The sequence below is a fragment of the Dendrobates tinctorius genome, unplaced genomic scaffold (assembly GCF_039654945.1).
Source record: "Dendrobates tinctorius isolate UK_male_01 unplaced genomic scaffold, ASM3965494v1 ptg000028l, whole genome shotgun sequence".
In the NCBI taxonomy this organism is placed as follows: domain Eukaryota; kingdom Metazoa; phylum Chordata; class Amphibia; order Anura; family Dendrobatidae; genus Dendrobates; species Dendrobates tinctorius.
Window position 1 is genome coordinate 55160502 of NW_027361696.1, and position 18745 is coordinate 55179246.

At 43.7% G+C, this 18745-nt stretch overlaps 1 protein-coding gene across 1 annotated transcript in view; it reads left to right on the forward strand.

Moving 5' to 3' along the window:
- The first annotated feature begins 8740 nt into the window (after nucleotides 1-8740).
- The window catches only part of ATP1A3 (ATPase Na+/K+ transporting subunit alpha 3), a 121589-nt gene continuing 111584 nt past the window's right edge, over nucleotides 8741-18745 (forward strand). Inside the window, exon 1 of the mRNA XM_073570756.1 lies at nucleotides 8741-8961. Coding sequence (XP_073426857.1) covers nucleotides 8956-8961 — 6 coding nt within the window. The 5' untranslated portion in view covers nucleotides 8741-8955. The remainder of the gene's footprint in view (nucleotides 8962-18745) is intronic.

An 18745-nucleotide genomic window follows, 5' to 3' on the forward strand; every position in this document is an offset into this window, starting at 1 on the left:
TAGTGTCTCCCATCAGTTGTGTCTCCCATCAGTTGTGTCTCCCATCAGTCTTGTCTCCCATCAGTCTTGTCTCCCATCAGTCTTGTCTCCCATCAGTCGTGTCTCCCATCAGTCTTGTTTCCCATCAGTAGTGTCTCCCATCAGTCTTGTCTCCCATCAGTCTTGTCTCCCATCAGTAGTGTCTCCCATCAGTAGTGTCTCCCATCAGTAGTGTCTCCCATCAGTCTTGTATCCCATCAGTAGTGTCTCCCATCAGTAGTGTCTTCTATCAGTTGGGTCTCCCATCAGTCGTGTCTCCCATCAGTCTTGTTTCCCCATCAGTAGTGTCTCCCATCAGTAGTGTCTCCCATCAGTTGTGTCTCCCATCAGTTGTGTCTCCCATCAGTCTTGTCTCCCATCAGTAGTGTCTCCCATCAGTAGTGTCTCCCATCAGTAGTGTCTCACATCAGTAGTGTCTCACATCAGTAGTGTCTCCCATCAGTTGTGTCTCCATCAGTAGTGTCTCCCATCAGTTTTGTCTCCCATCAGTAGTGTCTCCCATCAGTAGTGTCTCCCATCAATAATGTCTCCCATCAGTAGTGTCTCCCATCAGTAGTGTCTCCCATCAGTAGTGTCTCCCATCAGTCGTGTCTCCCATCAGTAGTGTCTCCCATCAGTCTTGTCTCCCATCAGTCGTGTCTCCCATCAGTAGTGTCTCGCATCAGTAGTGTCTCTTATCTGTAGTGTCTCACATCAGTCATGGCTCCCATCAGTCGTGTCTCCCATCAGTAGTGTCTCCCATCAGTAGTGTCTCCTATCAGTAGTGTCTCACATCAGTAGTGTCTCCCATCAGTCGTGTCTCCCATCAGTCGTGTCTCCCATCAGTCGTGTCTCCCATCAGTCTTGTATCCCATCAGTAGTGTCTCCCATCAATAGTGTCTCCCATCAGTCGTGTCTCCCATCAGTCGTGTCTCCCATCAGTAGTGTCTCCCATCAGTAGTGTCTCCCATCAGTCGTGTCTCCCAACAGTAGTGTCTCCCATCAGTCGTGTCTCCCATCAGTCGTGTCTCCCATCAGTCGTGTCTCCCATCAGTCTTGTATCCCATCAGTAGTGTCTCCCATCAATAGTGTCTCCCATCAGTCGTGTCTCCCATCACTCGTGTCTCCCATCAGTAGTGTCTCCCATCAGTAGTGTCTCCCATCAGTCGTGTCTCCCAACAGTAGTGTCTCCCATCAGTCGTGTCTCCCATCAGTAGTGTCTCCCATCAGTCGTGTCTCCCATCAGTAGTGTCTCCCATCAGTTGTGTCTCCCATCAGTAGTGTCTCCCATCAGTCGTGTCTCCCATCAGTCGTGTCTCCCATCAGTCGTGTCTCCCATCAGTAGTGTCTCCCATCAGTAGTGTCTCCCATCAGTCTTGTCTCCCATCAGTAGTTTCTCCCATCAGTAGTGTCTCCCATCAGTCGTGTCTCCCATCAGTAGTGTCTCCCATCAGTAGTGTCTCCCATCAGTCTTGTCTCCCATCAGTAGTGTCTCCCATCAGTAGTGTCTCCCATCAGTCGTGTCTCCCATCAGTAGTGTCTCCCATCAGTAGTGTCTCCCATCAGTCGTGTCTCCCATCAGTAGTGTCTCCCATCAGTAGTGTCTCCCATCAGTCTTGTCTCCCATCAGTAGTTTCTCCCATCAGTAGTGTCTCCCATCAGTCGTGTCTCCCATCAGTAGTGTCTCCCATCAGTAGTGTCTCCCATCAGTCTTGTCTCCCATCAGTAGTGTCTCCCATCAGTAGTGTCTCCCATCAGTCGTGTCTCCCATCAGTCGTGTCTCCCATCAGTAGTCTCTCCCATCAGTCTTGTATCCCATCAGTAGTGTCTCCCATCAGTAGTGTCTCCCATCAGTCGTGTCTCCCATCAGTAGTGTCTCCCATCAGTCGTGTCTCCCATCAGTCGTGTCTCCCATCAGTAGTGTCTCCCATCAGTCGTGTCTCCCATCAGTCGTGTCTCCCATCAGTAGTGTCTCCCATCAGTAGTGTCTCCCATCAGTCGTGTCTCCCATCAGTAGTTTCTCCCATCAGTAGTGTCTCCCATCAGTCGTGTCTCCCATCAGTAGTGTCCCCCATCTGTAGTGTCTCCCATCAGTAGTGTCTCCCATCAGTCTTGTCTCCCATCAGTAGTGTCTCCCATCAGTAGTGTCTCCCATCAGTCTTGTCTCCCATCAGTAGTGTCTCCCATCAGTAGTGTCTCCCATCAGTCGTGTCTCCCATCAGTAGTGTCTCCCATCAGTCGTGTCTCCCATCAGTCGTGTCTCCCATCAGTAGTGTCTCCCATCAGTCGTGTCTCCCATCAGTCGTGTCTCACATCAGTCGTGTCTCCCATCAGTAGTGTCTCCCATCAGTAGTGTCTCCCATCAGTCGTGTCTCCCATCAGTCGTGTCTCCCATCAGTCGTGTCTCCCATCAGTCGTGTCTCCCATCAGTCGTGTCTCCCATCAGTCGTGTCTCCCATCAGTAGTGTCTCCCATCAGTAGTGTCTCCCATCAGTCGTGTCTCCCATCAGTAGTGTCTCCCACCAGTAGTGTCTCCCATCAGTAGTGTCTCCCATCAGTCGTGTCTCCCATCAGTCGTGTCTCCCATCAGTAGTGTCTCCCATCAGTAGTGTCTCCCATCAGTCGTGTCTCACATCAGTCGTGTCTCCCATCAGTAGTGTCTCCCATCAGTAGTGTCTCCCATCAGTCGTGTCTCCCATCAGTAGTGTCTCCCATCAGTAGTGTCTTCTATCAGTAGTGTCTCCCATCAGTAGTGTCTCCCATCAGTCGTGTCTCCCATCAGTAGTGTCTCCCATCAGTCGTGTCTCCCATCAGTAGTGTCTCCCATCAGTAGTGTCTCCCATCAGTAGTGTCTCCCATCAGTAGTGTCTCCCATCAATAGTGTCTCCCATCAGTCGTGTCTCCCATCAGTAGTGTCTCCCATCAGTAGTGTCTCCCATCAGTCGTCTCTCCCAACAGTAGTGTCTCCCATCAGTCGTGTCTCCCATCAGTAGTGTCTCCCATCAGTCGTGTCTCCCATCAGTAGTGTCTCCCATCAGTTGTGTCTCCCATCAGTAGTGTCTCCCATCAGTCGTGTCTCCCATCAGTCGTGTCTCCCATCAGTCGTGTCTCCCATCAGTAGTGTCTCCCATCAGTAGTGTCTCCCATCAGTCTTGTCTCCCATCAGTAGTTTCTCCCATCAGTAGTGTCTCCCATCAGTCGTGTCTCCCATCAGTAGTGTCCCCCATCTGTAGTGTCTCCCATCAGTAGTGTCTCCCATCAGTCTTGTCTCCCATCAGTAGTGTCTCCCATCAGTAGTGTCTCCCATCAGTCTTGTCTCCCATCAGTCGTATCTCCCATCAGTCGTGTCTCCCATCAGTCGTGTCTCCCATCAGTAGTGTCTCCCATCAGTCTTGTCTCCCATCAGTAGTTTCTCCCATCAGTAGTGTCTCCCATCAGTCATGTCTCCCATCAATAGTGTCTCCCATCAGTAGTGTCTCCCATCAGTCGTGTCTCCCATCAGTAGTGTCTCCCATCAGTCGTGTCTCCCATCAGTAGTGTCTCCCATCAGTAGTGTCTCCCATCAGTAGTGTCTCCCATCAGTCGTGTCTCCCATCAGTAGTGTCTCCCATCAGTCGTGTCTCACATCAGTCGTGTCTCCCATCAGTAGTGTCTCCCATCAGTAGTGTCTCCCATCAGTCGTGTCTCCCATCAGTAGTGTCTCCCATAAGTAGTGTCTCCCATCAGTCGTGTCTCCCATCAGTAGTGTCTCCCATCAGTCGTGTCTCGCATCAGTAGTGTCTCTTATCTGTAGTGTCTCACATCAGTCATGTCTCCCATCAGTCGTGTCTCCCATCAGTAGTGTCTCCCATCAGTAGTGTCTCCTATCAGTAGTGTCTCACATCAGTAGTGTCTCCCATCAGTCGTGTCTCCCATCAGTCGTGTCTCCCATCAGTCGTATCTCCCATCAGTCTTGTATCCCATCAGTAGTGTCTCCCATCAATAGTGTCTCCCATCAGTCGTGTCTCCCATCAGTCGTGTCTCCCATCAGTAGTGTCTCCCATCAGTAGTGTCTCCCATCAGTCGTGTCTCCCAACAGTAGTGTCTCCCATCAGTCGTGTCTCCCATCAGTAGTGTCTCCCATCAGTCGTGTCTCCCATCAGTCGTGTCTCCCATCAGTCTTGTATCCCATCAGTAGTGTCTCCCATCAATAGTGTCTCCCATCAGTCGTGTCTCCCATCACTCGTGTCTCCCATCAGTAGTGTCTCCCATCAGTAGTGTCTCCCATCAGTCGTGTCTCCCAACAGTAGTGTCTCCCATCAGTCGTGTCTCCCATCAGTAGTGTCTCCCATCAGTCGTGTCTCCCATCAGTCGTGTCTCCCATCAGTCGTGTCTCCCATCAGTCGTGTCTCCCATCAGTAGTGTCTCCCATCAGTAGTGTCTCCCATCAGTCTTGTCTCCCATCAGTAGTTTCTCCCATCAGTAGTGTCTCCCATCAGTCGTGTCTCCCATCAGTCGTGTCTCCCATCAGTAGTGTCTCCCATCAGTAGTGTCTCCCATCAGTCGTGTCTCCCATCAGTCGTGTCTCCCATCAGTAGTGTCTCCCATCAGTAGTGTCTCCCATCAGTCTTGTCTCCCATCAGTAGTTTCTCCCATCAGTAGTGTCTCCCATCAGTCGTGTCTCCCATCAGTAGTGTCCCCCATCTGTAGTGTCTCCCATCAGTAGTGTCTCCCATCAGTCTTGTCTCCCATCAGTAGTGTCTCCCATCAGTAGTGTCTCCCATCAGTCTTGTCTCCCATCAGTAGTGTCTCCCATCAGTCGTGTCTCCCATCAGTAGTGTCTCCCATCAGTCGTGTCTCCCATCAGTCGTGTCTCCCATCAGTCGTGTCTCCCATCAGTCGTGTCTCCCATCAGTCGTGTCTCACATCAGTCGTGTCTCCCATCAGTCGTGTCTCCCATCAGTCGTGTCTCCCATCAGTCGTGTCTCCCATCAGTAGTGTCTCCCATCAGTCGTGTCTCCCATCAGTCGTGTCTCCCATCAGTAGTGTCTCCCATCAGTCGTGTCTCCCATCAGTAGTGTCTCCCATCAGTCGTGTCTCCCATCAGTAGTGTCTCCCATCAGTAGTGTCTCCCATCAGTCGTGTCTCCCATCAGTAGTGTCTCCCATCAGTCGTGTCTCCCATCAGTCGTGTCTCCCATCAGTAGTGTCTCCCATCAGTAGTGTCTCCCATCAGTCGTGTCTCCCATCAGTAGTGTCTCCCATCAGTAGTGTCTTCTATCAGTAGTGTCTCCCATCAGTAGTGTCTCCCATCAGTCGTGTCTCCCATCAGTAGTGTCTCCCATCAGTAGTGTCTCCCATCAGTAGTGTCTCCCATCAGTCGTGTCTCCCATCAGTAGTGTCTCCCATCAGTAGTGTCTCCCATCAGTAGTGTCTCCCATCAATAGTGTCTCCCATCAGTCGTGTCTCCCATCAGTCGTGTCTCCCATCAGTAGTGTCTCCCATCAGTAGTGTCTCCCATCAGTCGTGTCTCCCAACAGTAGTGTCTCCCATCAGTCGTGTCTCCCATCAGTCGTGTCTCCCATCAGTTGTGTCTCCCATCAGTAGTGTCTCCCATCAGTCGTGTCTCCCATCAGTCGTGTCTCCCATCAGTCGTGTCTCCCATCAGTAGTGTCTCCCATCAGTAGTGTCTCCCATCAGTCTTGTCTCCCATCAGTAGTTTCTCCCATCAGTAGTGTCTCCCATCAGTCGTGTCTCCCATCAGTAGTGTCCCCCATCTGTAGTGTCTCCCATCAGTAGTGTCTCCCATCAGTCTTGTCTCCCATCAGTAGTGTCTCCCATCAGTAGTGTCTCCCATCAGTCTTGTCTCCCATCAGTCGTATCTCCCATCAGTCGTGTCTCCCATCAGTCGTGTCTCCCATCAGTAGTGTCTCCCATCAGTCTTGTCTCCCATCAGTAGTTTCTCCCATCAGTAGTGTCTCCCATCAGTCATGTCTCCCATCAATAGTGTCTCCCATCAGTAGTGTCTCCCATCAGTCGTGTCTCCCATCAGTAGTGTCTCCCATCAGTCGTGTCTCCCATCAGTAGTGTCTCTCATCAGTCGTGTCTCCCATCAGTCGTGTCTCCCATCAGTAGTGTCTCCCATCAGTCGTGTCTCACATCAGTCGTGTCTCCCATCAGTAGTGTCTCCCATCAGTAGTGTCTCCCATCAGTCGTGTCTCCCATCAGTAGTGTCTCCCATCAGTAGTGTCTCCCATCAGTCGTGTCTCCCATCAGTAGTGTCTCCCATCAGTAGTGTCTCCCATCAGTAGTGTCTCCCATCAGTCGTGTCTCCCATCAGTCGTGTCTCCCATCAGTAGTGTCTCCCATCAGTAGTGTCTCCCATCAGTCGTGTCTCCCAACAGTAGTGTCTCCCATCAGTCGTGTCTCCCATCAGTAGTGTCTCCCATCAGTCGTGTCTCCCATCAGTAGTGTCTCCCATCAGTTGTGTCTCCCATCAGTAGTGTCTCCCATCAGTCGTGTCTCCCATCAGTCGTGTCTCCCATCAGTAGTGTCTCCCATCAGTAGTGTCTCCCATCAGTAGTGTCTCCCATCAGTCGTGTCTCCCATCAGTAGCGTCTCCCATCAGTAGTGTCTCCCATCAGTAGTGTCTCACATCAGTAGTGTCTCACATCAGTCGTGTCTCCCATCAGTCGTGTCTCCCATCAGTAGTGTCTCCCATCAGTAGTGTCTCCCATCAGTCGTGTCTCCCATCAGTAGTGTCTCCCATCAGTAGTGTCTCCCATCAGTCGTGTCTCCCATCAGTCGTGTCTCCCATCAGTAGTGTCTCCCATCAGTAGTGTCTCCCATCAGTCGTGTCTCCCATCAGTCGTGTCTCCCATCAGTAGTGTCTCCCATCAGTCGTGTCTCCCATCAGTAGTGTCTCCCATCAGTAGTGTCTCCCATCAGTCGTGTCTCCCATCAGTAGTGTCTCCCATCAGTAGTGTCTCCCATCAGTAGTGTCTCCCATCAGTCTTGTCTCCCATCAGTAGTTTCTCCCATCAGTAGTGTCTCCCATCAGTCTTGTCTCCCATCAGTCGTGTCTCCCATCAGTAGTGTCTCCCATCAGTAGTGTCTCCCATCAGTCGTGTCTCACATCAGTCGTGTCTCCCATCAGTAGTGTCTCCCATCAGTCGTGTCTCCCATCAGTAGTGTCTCCCATCAGTAGTGTCTCCCATCAGTAGTGTCTCCCATCAGTCGTGTCTCCCATCAGTCGTGTCTCCCATCAGTAGTGTCTCCCATCAGTAGTGTCTCCCATCAGTCGTGTCTCCCATCAGTCGTGTCTCCCATCAGTCGTGTCTCCCATCAGTAGTGTCTCCCATCAGTAGTGTCTCCCATCAGTCGTGTCTCCCATCAGTAGTGTCTCCCATCAGTAGTGTCTCCCATCAGTAGTGTCTCCCATCAGTCGTGTCTCCCATCAGTCGTGTCTCCCATCAGTAGTGTCTCCCATCAGTAGTGTCTCCCATCAGTAGTGTCTCCCATCAGTCGTGTCTCCCATCAGTCGTGTCTCCCATCAGTAGTGTCTCCCATCAGTAGTGTCTCCCATCAGTCGTGTCTCCCATCAGTAGTGTCTCCCATCAGTAGTGTCTCCCATCAGTCGTGTCTCCCATCAGTAGTGTCTCCCATCAGTAGTGTCTCCCATCAGTAGTGTCTCCCATCAGTAGTGTCTCCCATCAGTCTTGTCTCCCATCAGTAGTTTCTCCCATCAGTAGTGTCTCCCATCAGTCTTGTCTCCCATCAGTCGTGTCTCCCATCAGTAGTGTCTCCCATCAGTAGTGTCTCCCATCAGTCGTGTCTCCCATCAGTCGTGTCTCCCATCAGTAGTGTCTCCCATCAGTAGTGTCTCCCATCAGTCGTGTCTCCCATCAGTAGTGTCTCCCATCAGTAGTGCCTCCCATCAGTAGTGTCTCCCATCAGTCGTGTCTCCCATCAGTCGTGTCTCCCATCAGTAGTGTCTCCCATCAGTAGTGTCTCCCATCAGTCTTGTCTCCCATCAGTAGTGTCTCCCATCAGTAGTGTCTCCCATCACTCTTGTCTCCCATCAGTAGTGTCTCCCATCAGTCTTGTCTCCCTTCAGTAGTGTCTCCCATCAGTAGTGTCTCCCATCAGTAGTGTCTCCCATCAGTCGTGTCTCCCATCAGTCTTGTCTCCCATCAGTAGTGTCTCCCATCAGTCGTGTCTCCCATCAGTCGTGTCTCCCATCAGTAGTGTCTCCCATCAGTCGTGTCTCCCATCAGTCGTGTCTCCCATCAGTCGTGTCTCCCATCAGTAGTGTCTCCCATCAGTCGTGTCTCCCATCAGTCGTGTCTCCCATCAGTAGTGTCTCCCATCAGTCGTGTCTCCCATCAGTCGTGTCTCACATCCACCTCTTATCTGGGGATACTTGGTGTCAGCCATGCGCACAGCTCAGACATTCGCACCTGTAGTTCTGCAGTCTGGTCTTTTCAGTCTTTCGTGCCCCATGCACTCACTTACTAACACACTCACACTCTCACTCACACACTGTCACACACACTCACACTTTCAGACGCACACTCACACTTTCAGACCTGCACTCACCTTCAAGACTGTAACAGCTGCAATAAAAGGGGAGGGAGCATCAGGGTGACAAGTGGGGAAGACGCATCCCGGGCTGGGATTGGCTGAGAGCCTTCTAGGGGTGTGGCCTATGTGACTGCAGCATATGAGGGACCAACTGTGTGAGAGGGGGGAGCAGAGCGGCAGAGGGAGGGACGTGAGCGCAGCCTCCGAGCACAGAGCTGAGCGCCGCATCCTCCTCCGCCGCCGCCGCCACCTCTCCTCCTCTCTTCCCCTCTTTCTTTTCTCTGTCTCCTTCCCCCCTCTCTGGGGCTCAGGTCTCTGTCCCCCCTTCCCCTACGGAGGTTTCCGGCCACATCAGATCCCTGCCTGAGACAACGCCATGGGGGTGAGTATAGATCCCGATCCTGTCTGTGATTGCGTGTAGATCTTGCTGGGGAGAAGATCCCAGATTGCATTGCTTCATTGTGCTCAGCTGTCTATACTAAGAGCTGACCATGGTCCTGATCACATCTCATGGGGCTGTCCATGGTCTTGGTCTGATCTCCTGGAGCTGTTCATGGTGGTCCTGATCAGAGCTCCTGGAAATGTCCATGGTTCTAGTCAGATCACCTGGAGGCGTTCATGGTCCTCCTGAAATCTCTTGGAGATGTCCATGGTTCTTGTTAGATCACCTGGATCTGTCAATGGTCCTTGTCAGATCTCCAGGAGGTGTCAATGGTCCTGATCATCCTGATCACATCTCCTGGAGCTGTTCATGGTCCTGGTCAGATCACCTGAAACTATCTGGTCCTTGTCAGATCTCCTGGAACTGTCCATGGGCCTTGTCAGATCTCCTGGAGCTGTCCATGGTTCTGGTCAGATCTCCATGAAATGTCCCTGTTCAGATCACTTGGAGCTGTGCATGATTCTGATCTGATCACCTAACTGTCCATGGTACTATTCAGATATTCTGGAATGGCACATGTCCTGATCAGATTTACTAGAATTGACCATGGTCCAAATCAGCTCTACCAAAACTCTTTAAGGTCCAATTCAGATTTTGTGGAGTTGTTCAGGGTCTTTTCCAGATCTCTTGGGACTGGCTATAATCGTTATCAATTCTCCTGGCTCTCCATGGTCCTGGTCAGATCACCTGGCTGTCCATGCTCCTTGTCAGATCACCTGGAGGTGTCAATGGTACAGATCAGATCACCTGGAGGTGTCTATGGTCCTGATGAAATCTACTGGAGATTTCCATGGTCCTGGTTATATGTCCAGGAGCTGTCCATGGTCCTCATCAGATCACGTGTCTGTCTGTGGTCTTGACCAGATCTACGGGATGTTTCCATGGTTTTGGTCAGATCTACTGATGCTGTTCATGGTCCTGATCAGATCACCTGGCTGTCTATGGTCCTATCCAGATCTACTGGAGGTTTCCATGGTTCTGATCAGATCTCCTGGAGCTGTTCAGGTCCTGATCAGATCTCTTGGAGAAGTCCATGATCCTGATCAGATCACCTGGAGCAATCCATAGTCCTGGTCAGATCTCCTTGGGCAGTTCATGGTCCTATAAACTGCTTCTTTGACTGACCAATGGGTCTAAACAGTTCATAGTCCGTAACTGCTTCTTTGACTGATCCATGGGTCTGAAAAGATGTTCAAGATCTCTCCATGGTCTTGAATATCTCAACTGGAGACATCCATGGCACTGAACAGTTTCCTTTGATCTGTCAAAAGCCCTAAATGGATCCTCATAGGCACCCTAGATATCCTAGACACCTCTTGTAGTGGACTCCCTTTTGTATGACCCCTGCCTACAGTACATGTCGTATCTTTATATGGATCGTTTTATGCAGTCATCCAAGTGATGTCATGTTTAGCAACTGAAGGGTTAATGCTGGGCACCACCACCGTGGATAATTGTGTGCACAGCGCAATGCGGTGTCTGTACGTCTGTCGGTACTCAATGAAATGGAGGGAAAAAAAGCCTTGGGAAATTAGATGAGGTCATTTGCCACAGAGGATAGAATACAGTGGAGTAAGCAGAGAGAGAAGACACGAGAGATGGGGGTGTTGAATTAGATGGGAGGACACAATGGACACAATCCGATATAAGAGTGGTGGATGAATAGGGAGCTGAAAAAAATCACATCTTCTGACTCATGAGATGAGGTGGGGGGAGATTTGTCAAAAAATTGTCTTGATGTGCTGTGAAAAGGTTAAAGTTGTAAGTCTGGAATGTAGAATTGCCGAGGGGCTCACATGGTTTGAAAAGATGGAGGAGCCCCAAGTTGTCGTCTGGTAGACTGGAAGAAGGGCACTTGAAGGTCAGAGGGTGGGATAGGAGCCACGGCGGTGGAGGGTAATCTCCCTGGCATCGCTCCTCACTGGCCCATTTCATGCCATCTGTGCATCATCCCGGGGGAAGAATTGTGCGGGTTTTTTTCAAGGTTATGTAAAAGGCCTCATAATGATCCCAAGATCAATGTGATCCCCCTATGTGGGCAATTGCCTGGGCTGTACAGTATCAATCTGTCAATAATCAATCAGGGGTTCCCTGTGGTGGCTGCCCCCTTGGGAATGCAAATAATGACCTTTGGGATGGCAGCGGCCTGTGATTTACTGCAAAGCAAAAGACCTGCAGAATACAAGGATGTAAAAAACCTAAAAGATGGATGATGATGGAGGAGAGATCATTTCGTTTAACCCTTCAAAATCTTTATGCTGCTAATTATCTGGGCAGTGCAGGGTCATCTACATGGTATCCTGACCTTAATATCTGCACCATTTGCATTTATTACCTACATGGACTGAATTTTTGGAAATTGGTGGCTCGTGGCCTGTTGGCTCCCGGTGTCATTGATCAAGGTCATGTTCCTGCAATGGTTTCACTTCTCCATCCACTAATGCAGCAAGCATGAGAAGAGCTCACATTAGACTGAGATATGGGAATTAATAAAAAATAGAAATAAATGCTGCAGACATCGTGGAATGGATCAGTATTCACAGAGAAGGTGACCCATCTTTGCCTGCCGGGATGTGGTGCTTTATATAAGGCTTTGTCTTGTGCTGCGCATGGTCCCAACAGAGAGGAAGAATGGGGGCTGGGTGCAGTGACATATGGCATGTGAGCGAGGATAATCCCCCACTAGAAACAGATAGAGGGGACACTATGGTGTGTATGGGTCAAAAGGGTAGACAGTGATTGTATACTATAATACCTGTGTATATGGTGCAGTATATAGTATAATACCTGTGTGTATGGTGTTGTATATAGTTTAATAACTGTGCGTATGGTGCTGTATATAATATAATACCTGTGTATGGTGCAGTATATAGTATAATACCTGTGTATATGGTGCAGTATATAGTATAATACCTGTGTGTATGGTGTTGTATATAGTTTAATAACTGTGCGTATGGTGCTGTATATAATATAATACCTGTGTAGGGTGCAGTATATAGTATAATACCTGTGTATATGGTGCAGTATATAGTATTACACCTGAGTATATGGTTCAGTATATAGTATAATACCTGTGTATGGTGCAGTATATAGTATAATACCTGTGTATATGGTGCAGTATATAGTATAATACCTGTGTGCATGGTGTTGTATATAGTATATTAACTGTGCGTATGGTGCTGTATATAATATAATACCTGTGTATATGGTGCAGTATATAGTATAACACCTGTGTATGGGTGCAGTTTATAGTATAATACCTGTGTGTATGGTGCAGTGTATAGTATAATACCTGTGTGTATGGTGCAGTATATAGTATAATACCTGTGTATGGTGCAGTATATAGTATAATACCTGTGTATATGGTGCAGTATATAGTATAATACCTGTGTGCATGATGTTGTATATAGTATAACAACTGTGCGTATGGTGCTGTATATAATATAATACCTGTGTATATGATGCAGTATATAGTATAACACCTTTGTATATGGTGCAGTATATAGTGTAATACCTGTGTATATGGTGCAGTATAAAGTATAATACCTGTGTATGGTGCAGTATATAGTATAATACCTGTGTGCATGATGTTGTATATAGTATAACAACTGTGCGTATGGTGCTGTATATAGTATAATACCTGTGTATGGTGCAGTATATAGTATAATACCTGTGTATATGGTGCAGTATATAGTATAATACCTGTGTATATGGTGCAGTATATATTGTAATACCTGTGTGTATGGTGCTGTATATATTATAATAACTGTTTGTATGGTGAAGTATATAGTATAATAACTGTGTATATGGTGCAGTATATAGTATAATACCTGTGTATGGTGTTGTATATAGTATAATAACTGTGCGTATGGTGCTGTATGTAATATAATACCTGTATATATGGTGCAGTATATAGTATAATACCTGTGTATATGGTGCAGTATATAGTGTAATACCTGTGTGTATGGTGCTGTATATATTATAATAACTGTTTGTATGGTGAAGTATATAGTATAATACCTGTGTATGGTGTTGTATATAGTATAATAACTGTGCGTATGGTGCTGTATGTAATATAATACCTGTGTGTATGGTGCAGTATATAGTATAATACTTGTGTATATGGTGCTGTATATAATATAATACCTGTGTATATGGTGCAGTATATAGTATAATACCTGTGTGTATGGTGCTGTATATAATATAATACTTGTGTATGGTGCAATATATAGTATAATACCTGTGTGTATGGTGCAGTATATAGTATAATACATGTGTGTATGGTGCAGTATATAGTATAATACCTGTGTGTATGGTGCAATATATAGTATAATACCTGTGTATATGGAGCAGTAAATAGTATAATAACTGTGCGTATGGTGCTGTATATAATATAATACTTGTGTGTATGGTGCTGTATATAGTATAATACCTGTGTGTATGGTGCAGTATATAGTATAATACCTGTGTGTATGGTGCAGTATATAGTATAATAACTGTGCGTGTGATGCTGTATATAATATAATACCTGTGTATATGGTGCAGTATATAGAATAATACTGGTGTATATGGTGCAGTATATAGTATAAGACCTGTGTATGGGTGCAATTTATAGTATAATACCTGTGTGTATGGTGGGGTATATAATAAAATACCTGGGTATATGGTGCTGTATATAGTGTAATAACTGTGTGTATGGTGCAGTATATAGTATAATACCTGTGTATGGTGCAGTATATAGTATAATACCTGTGTATATGGTGCAGTATATAGTATAATACCTGTGTATATAGTATAATACCTGTGTGTATGGTGCAGTATATAGTATAATACCTGTGTGTATGGTGCAGTATATAGTATAATACCTGTGTATATGGAGCAGTATATAGTATAATACCTGTGTATGGTGTAGTACATAGTATAATACCTGTGTATGGTGCAGTATATAGTATAATACCTGTTTATGGTGCAGTATATAGTATAATATCTGTGTATGGTGCAGTATATAGTATAATACCTGTGTATGGTGCAGTATATAGTATAATACCTGTATGTATGATGCAGTATATAGTGTAATACCTGTGTATATGGTGCAGTATATAGCATAATACCTGTGCATATGGTGCAGTATATAGCATAATACCTGTGCATATGGAGCAGTATATAGTATAATACCTGTGTATGGTGTAGTATATAGTATAATACCTGTGTATGGTGTTGTATATAGTATAATAACTGTGAGTATGGTGCTGTATGTAATATAATACCTGTGTATATGGTGCAGTATATAGTATAATACTTGTGTATATGGTGCTGTATATTGTATAATACCTGTGTGTATGGTGCAGTATATAGTATAATACCTGTGTATATGGTGCTGTATATAATATAATACCTGTGTATATGGTGCAGTATATAGTATAATACCTGTGTGTATGGTGCTGTATATAATATAATACTTGTGTATGGTGCAATATATAGTATAATACCTGTGTGTATGGTGCAATATATAGTATAATACCTGTGTATATGGTGCAGTATATAGTATAATACATGTGTGTATGGTGCAGTATATAGTATAATACCTGTGTGTATGGAGCAGTATATAGTATAATACATGTGTGTATGGTGCAATATATAGTATAATACCTGTGTATATGGAGCAGTATATAGTATAATAACTGTGCGTATGGTGCTGTATATAATATAATACTTGTGTGTATGGTGCTGTATATAGTATAATACCTGTGTGTATGGTGCAGTAAATAGTATAATAACTGTGCGTATGGTGCTGTATATAATACTTTATTTTTTTATATAGCGCTAACATATTCCGCAGCGCTTTACAGTTTGCACATATTTTCATCACTGTCCCTGATGGGGCTCACAATCTAAATATACAATATAATACCTGTGTATATGGTGCAGTATATAGAATAATACTGGTGTATATGGTGCAGTATATAGTATAAGACCTGTGTATGGGTACAATTTATAGTATAATACCTGTGTGTATGGTGGGGTATATAATAAAATACCTGGGTATATGGTGCTGTATATAGTGTAATAACTGTGTGTATGGTGCAGTATAGAGTATAATACCTGTGTATGGTGCAGTATATAGTATAATACCTGTGTATATGGTGCAGTATATAGTATAATACCTGTGTATATAGTATAATACCTGTGTGTATGGTGCAGTATATAGTATAATACCTGTGTGTATGGTGCAGTATATAGTATAATACCTGTTTATGGTGCAGTATATGGTATAATATCTGTGTATGGTGCAGTATATAGTATAATACCTGTATGTATGATGCAGTATATAGTATAATACCTGTGTATATGGTGCAGTATATAGTATAATACCTGTGTATGGTGTAGTATATAGTATAATACCTGTATGTATGATGCAGTATATAGTATAATACCTGTGCATATGGAGCAGTATATAGTATAATACCTGTGTATGGTGTAGTATATAGTATAATACCTGTGTATGGTGCAGTATATCGTATAATACCTGTTTATGGTGCAGTATATAGTATAATACCTGTGTATGGTGCAGTATATAGTATAATACCTGTGTATGGTGCAGTATATAGTATAATACCTGTGTATATGGTGCAGTATATAGTATAATACCTGTGTATATAGTATAATACCTGTGTGTATGGTGCAGTATATAGTATAATACCTGTGTGTATGGTGCAGTATATAGTATAATACCTGTGTATATGGAGCAGTATATAGTATAATACCTGTGTATGGTGTAGTACATAGTATAATACCTGTGTATGGTGCAGTATATAGTATAATACCTGTTTATGGTGCAGTATATAGTATAATATCTGTGTATGGTGCAGTATATAGTATAATACCTGTGTATGGTGCAGTATATAGTATAATACCTGTATGTATGATGCAGTATATAGTGTAATACCTGTGTATATGGTGCAGTATATAGCATAATACCTGTGCATATGGAGCAGTATATAGTATAATACCTGTGTATGGTGTAGTATATAGTATAATACCTGTGTATGGTGTTGTATATAGTATAATAACTGTGAGTATGGTGCTGTATGTAATATAATACCTGTGTATATGGTGCAGTATATAGTATAATACTTGTGTATATGGTGCAGTATATAGTATAATACCTGTGTATATGGTGCAGTATATAGTATTACACCTGAGTATATGGTGCAGTATATAGTATAATACCTGTGTATGGTGCAGTATATAGTATAATACCTGTGTATATGGTGCAGTATATAGTATAATACCTGTGTGCATGGTGTTGTATATAGTATATTAACTGTGCATATGGTGCTGTATATAATATAATACCTGTGTATATGGTGCAGTATATAGTATAACACCTGTGTATGGGTGCAGTTTATAGTATAATACCTGTGTGTATGGTGCAGTGTATAGTATAATACCTGTGTGTATGGTGCAGTATATAGTATAATACCTGTGTATGGTGCAGTATATAGTATAATACCTGTGTATATGGTGCAGTATATAGTATAATACCTGTGTGCATGATGTTGTATATAGTATAACAACTGTGCGTATGGTGCTGTATATAATATAATACCTGTGTATATGATGCAGTATATAGTATAACACCTTTGTATATGGTGCAGTATATAGTGTAATACCTGTGTATATGGTGCAGTATAAAGTATAATACCTGTGTATGGTGCAGTATATAGTATAATACCTGTGTGCATGATGTTGTATATAGTATAACAACTGTGCGTATGGTGCTGTATATAGTATAATACCTGTGTATGGTGCAGTATATAGTATAATACCTGTGTATATGGTGCAGTATATAGTATAATACCTGTGTATATGGTGCAGTATATATTGTAATACCTGTGTGTATGGTGCTGTATATATTATAATAACTGTTTGTATGGTGAAGTATATAGTATAATAACTGTGTATATGGTGCAGTATATAGTATAATACCTGTGTATGGTGTTGTATATAGTATAATAACTGTGCGTATGGTGCTGTATGTAATATAATACCTGTATATATGGTGCAGTATATAGTATAATACCTGTGTATATGGTGCAGTATATAGTGTAATACCTGTGTGTATGGTGCTGTATATATTATAATAACTGTTTGTATGGTGAAGTATATAGTATAATACCTGTGTATGGTGTTGTATATAGTATAATAACTGTGCGTATGGTGCTGTATGTAATATAATACCTGTGTGTATGGTGCAGTATATAGTATAATACTTGTGTATATGGTGCTGTATATAATATAATACCTGTGTATATGGTGCAGTATATAGTATAATACCTGTGTGTATGGTGCTGTATATAATATAATACTTGTGTATGGTGCAATATATAGTATAATACCTGTGTGTATGGTGCAGTATATAGTATAATACATGTGTGTATGGTGCAGTATATAGTATAATACCTGTGTGTATGGTGCAATATATAGTATAATACCTGTGTATATGGAGCAGTAAATAGTATAATAACTGTGCGTATGGTGCTGTATATAATATAATACTTGTGTGTATGGTGCTGTATATAGTATAATACCTGTGTGTATGGTGCAGTATATAGTATAATACCTGTGTGTATGGTGCAGTATATAGTATAATAACTGTGCGTGTGATGCTGTATATAATATAATACCTGTGTATATGGTGCAGTATATAGAATAATACTGGTGTATATGGTGCAGTATATAGTATAAGACCTGTGTATGGGTGCAATTTATAGTATAATACCTGTGTGTATGGTGGGGTATATAATAAAATACCTGGGTATATGGTGCTGTATATAGTGTAATAACTGTGTGTATGGTGCAGTATATAGTATAATACCTGTGTATGGTGCAGTATATAGTATAATACCTGTGTATATGGTGCAGTATATAGTATAATACCTGTGTATATAGTATAATACCTGTGTGTATGGTGCAGTATATAGTATAATACCTGTGTGTATGGTGCAGTATATAGTATAATACCTGTGTATATGGAGCAGTATATAGTATAATACCTGTGTATGGTGTAGTACATAGTATAATACCTGTGTATGGTGCAGTATATAGTATAATACCTGTTTATGGTGCAGTATATAGTATAATATCTGTGTATGGTGCAGTATATAGTATAATACCTGTGTATGGTGCAGTATATAGTATAATACCTGTATGTATGATGCAGTATATAGTGTAATACCTGTGTATATGGTGCAGTATATAGCATAATACCTGTGCATATGGAGCAGTATATAGTATAATACCTGTGTATGGTGTAGTATATAGTATAATACCTGTGTATGGTGTTGTATATAGTATAATAACTGTGAGTATGGTGCTGTATGTAATATAATACCTGTGTATATGGTGCAGTATATAGTATAATACTTGTGTATATGGTGCTGTATATTGTATAATACCTGTGTGTATGGTGCAGTATATAGTATAATACCTGTGTATATGGTGCTGTATATAATATAATACCTGTGTATATGGTGCAGTATATAGTATAATACCTGTGTGTATGGTGCTGTATATAATATAATACTTGTGTATGGTGCAATATATAGTATAATACCTGTGTGTATGGTGCAATATATAGTATAATACCTGTGTATATGGTGCAGTATATAGTATAATACATGTGTGTATGGTGCAGTATATAGTATAATACCTGTGTGTATGG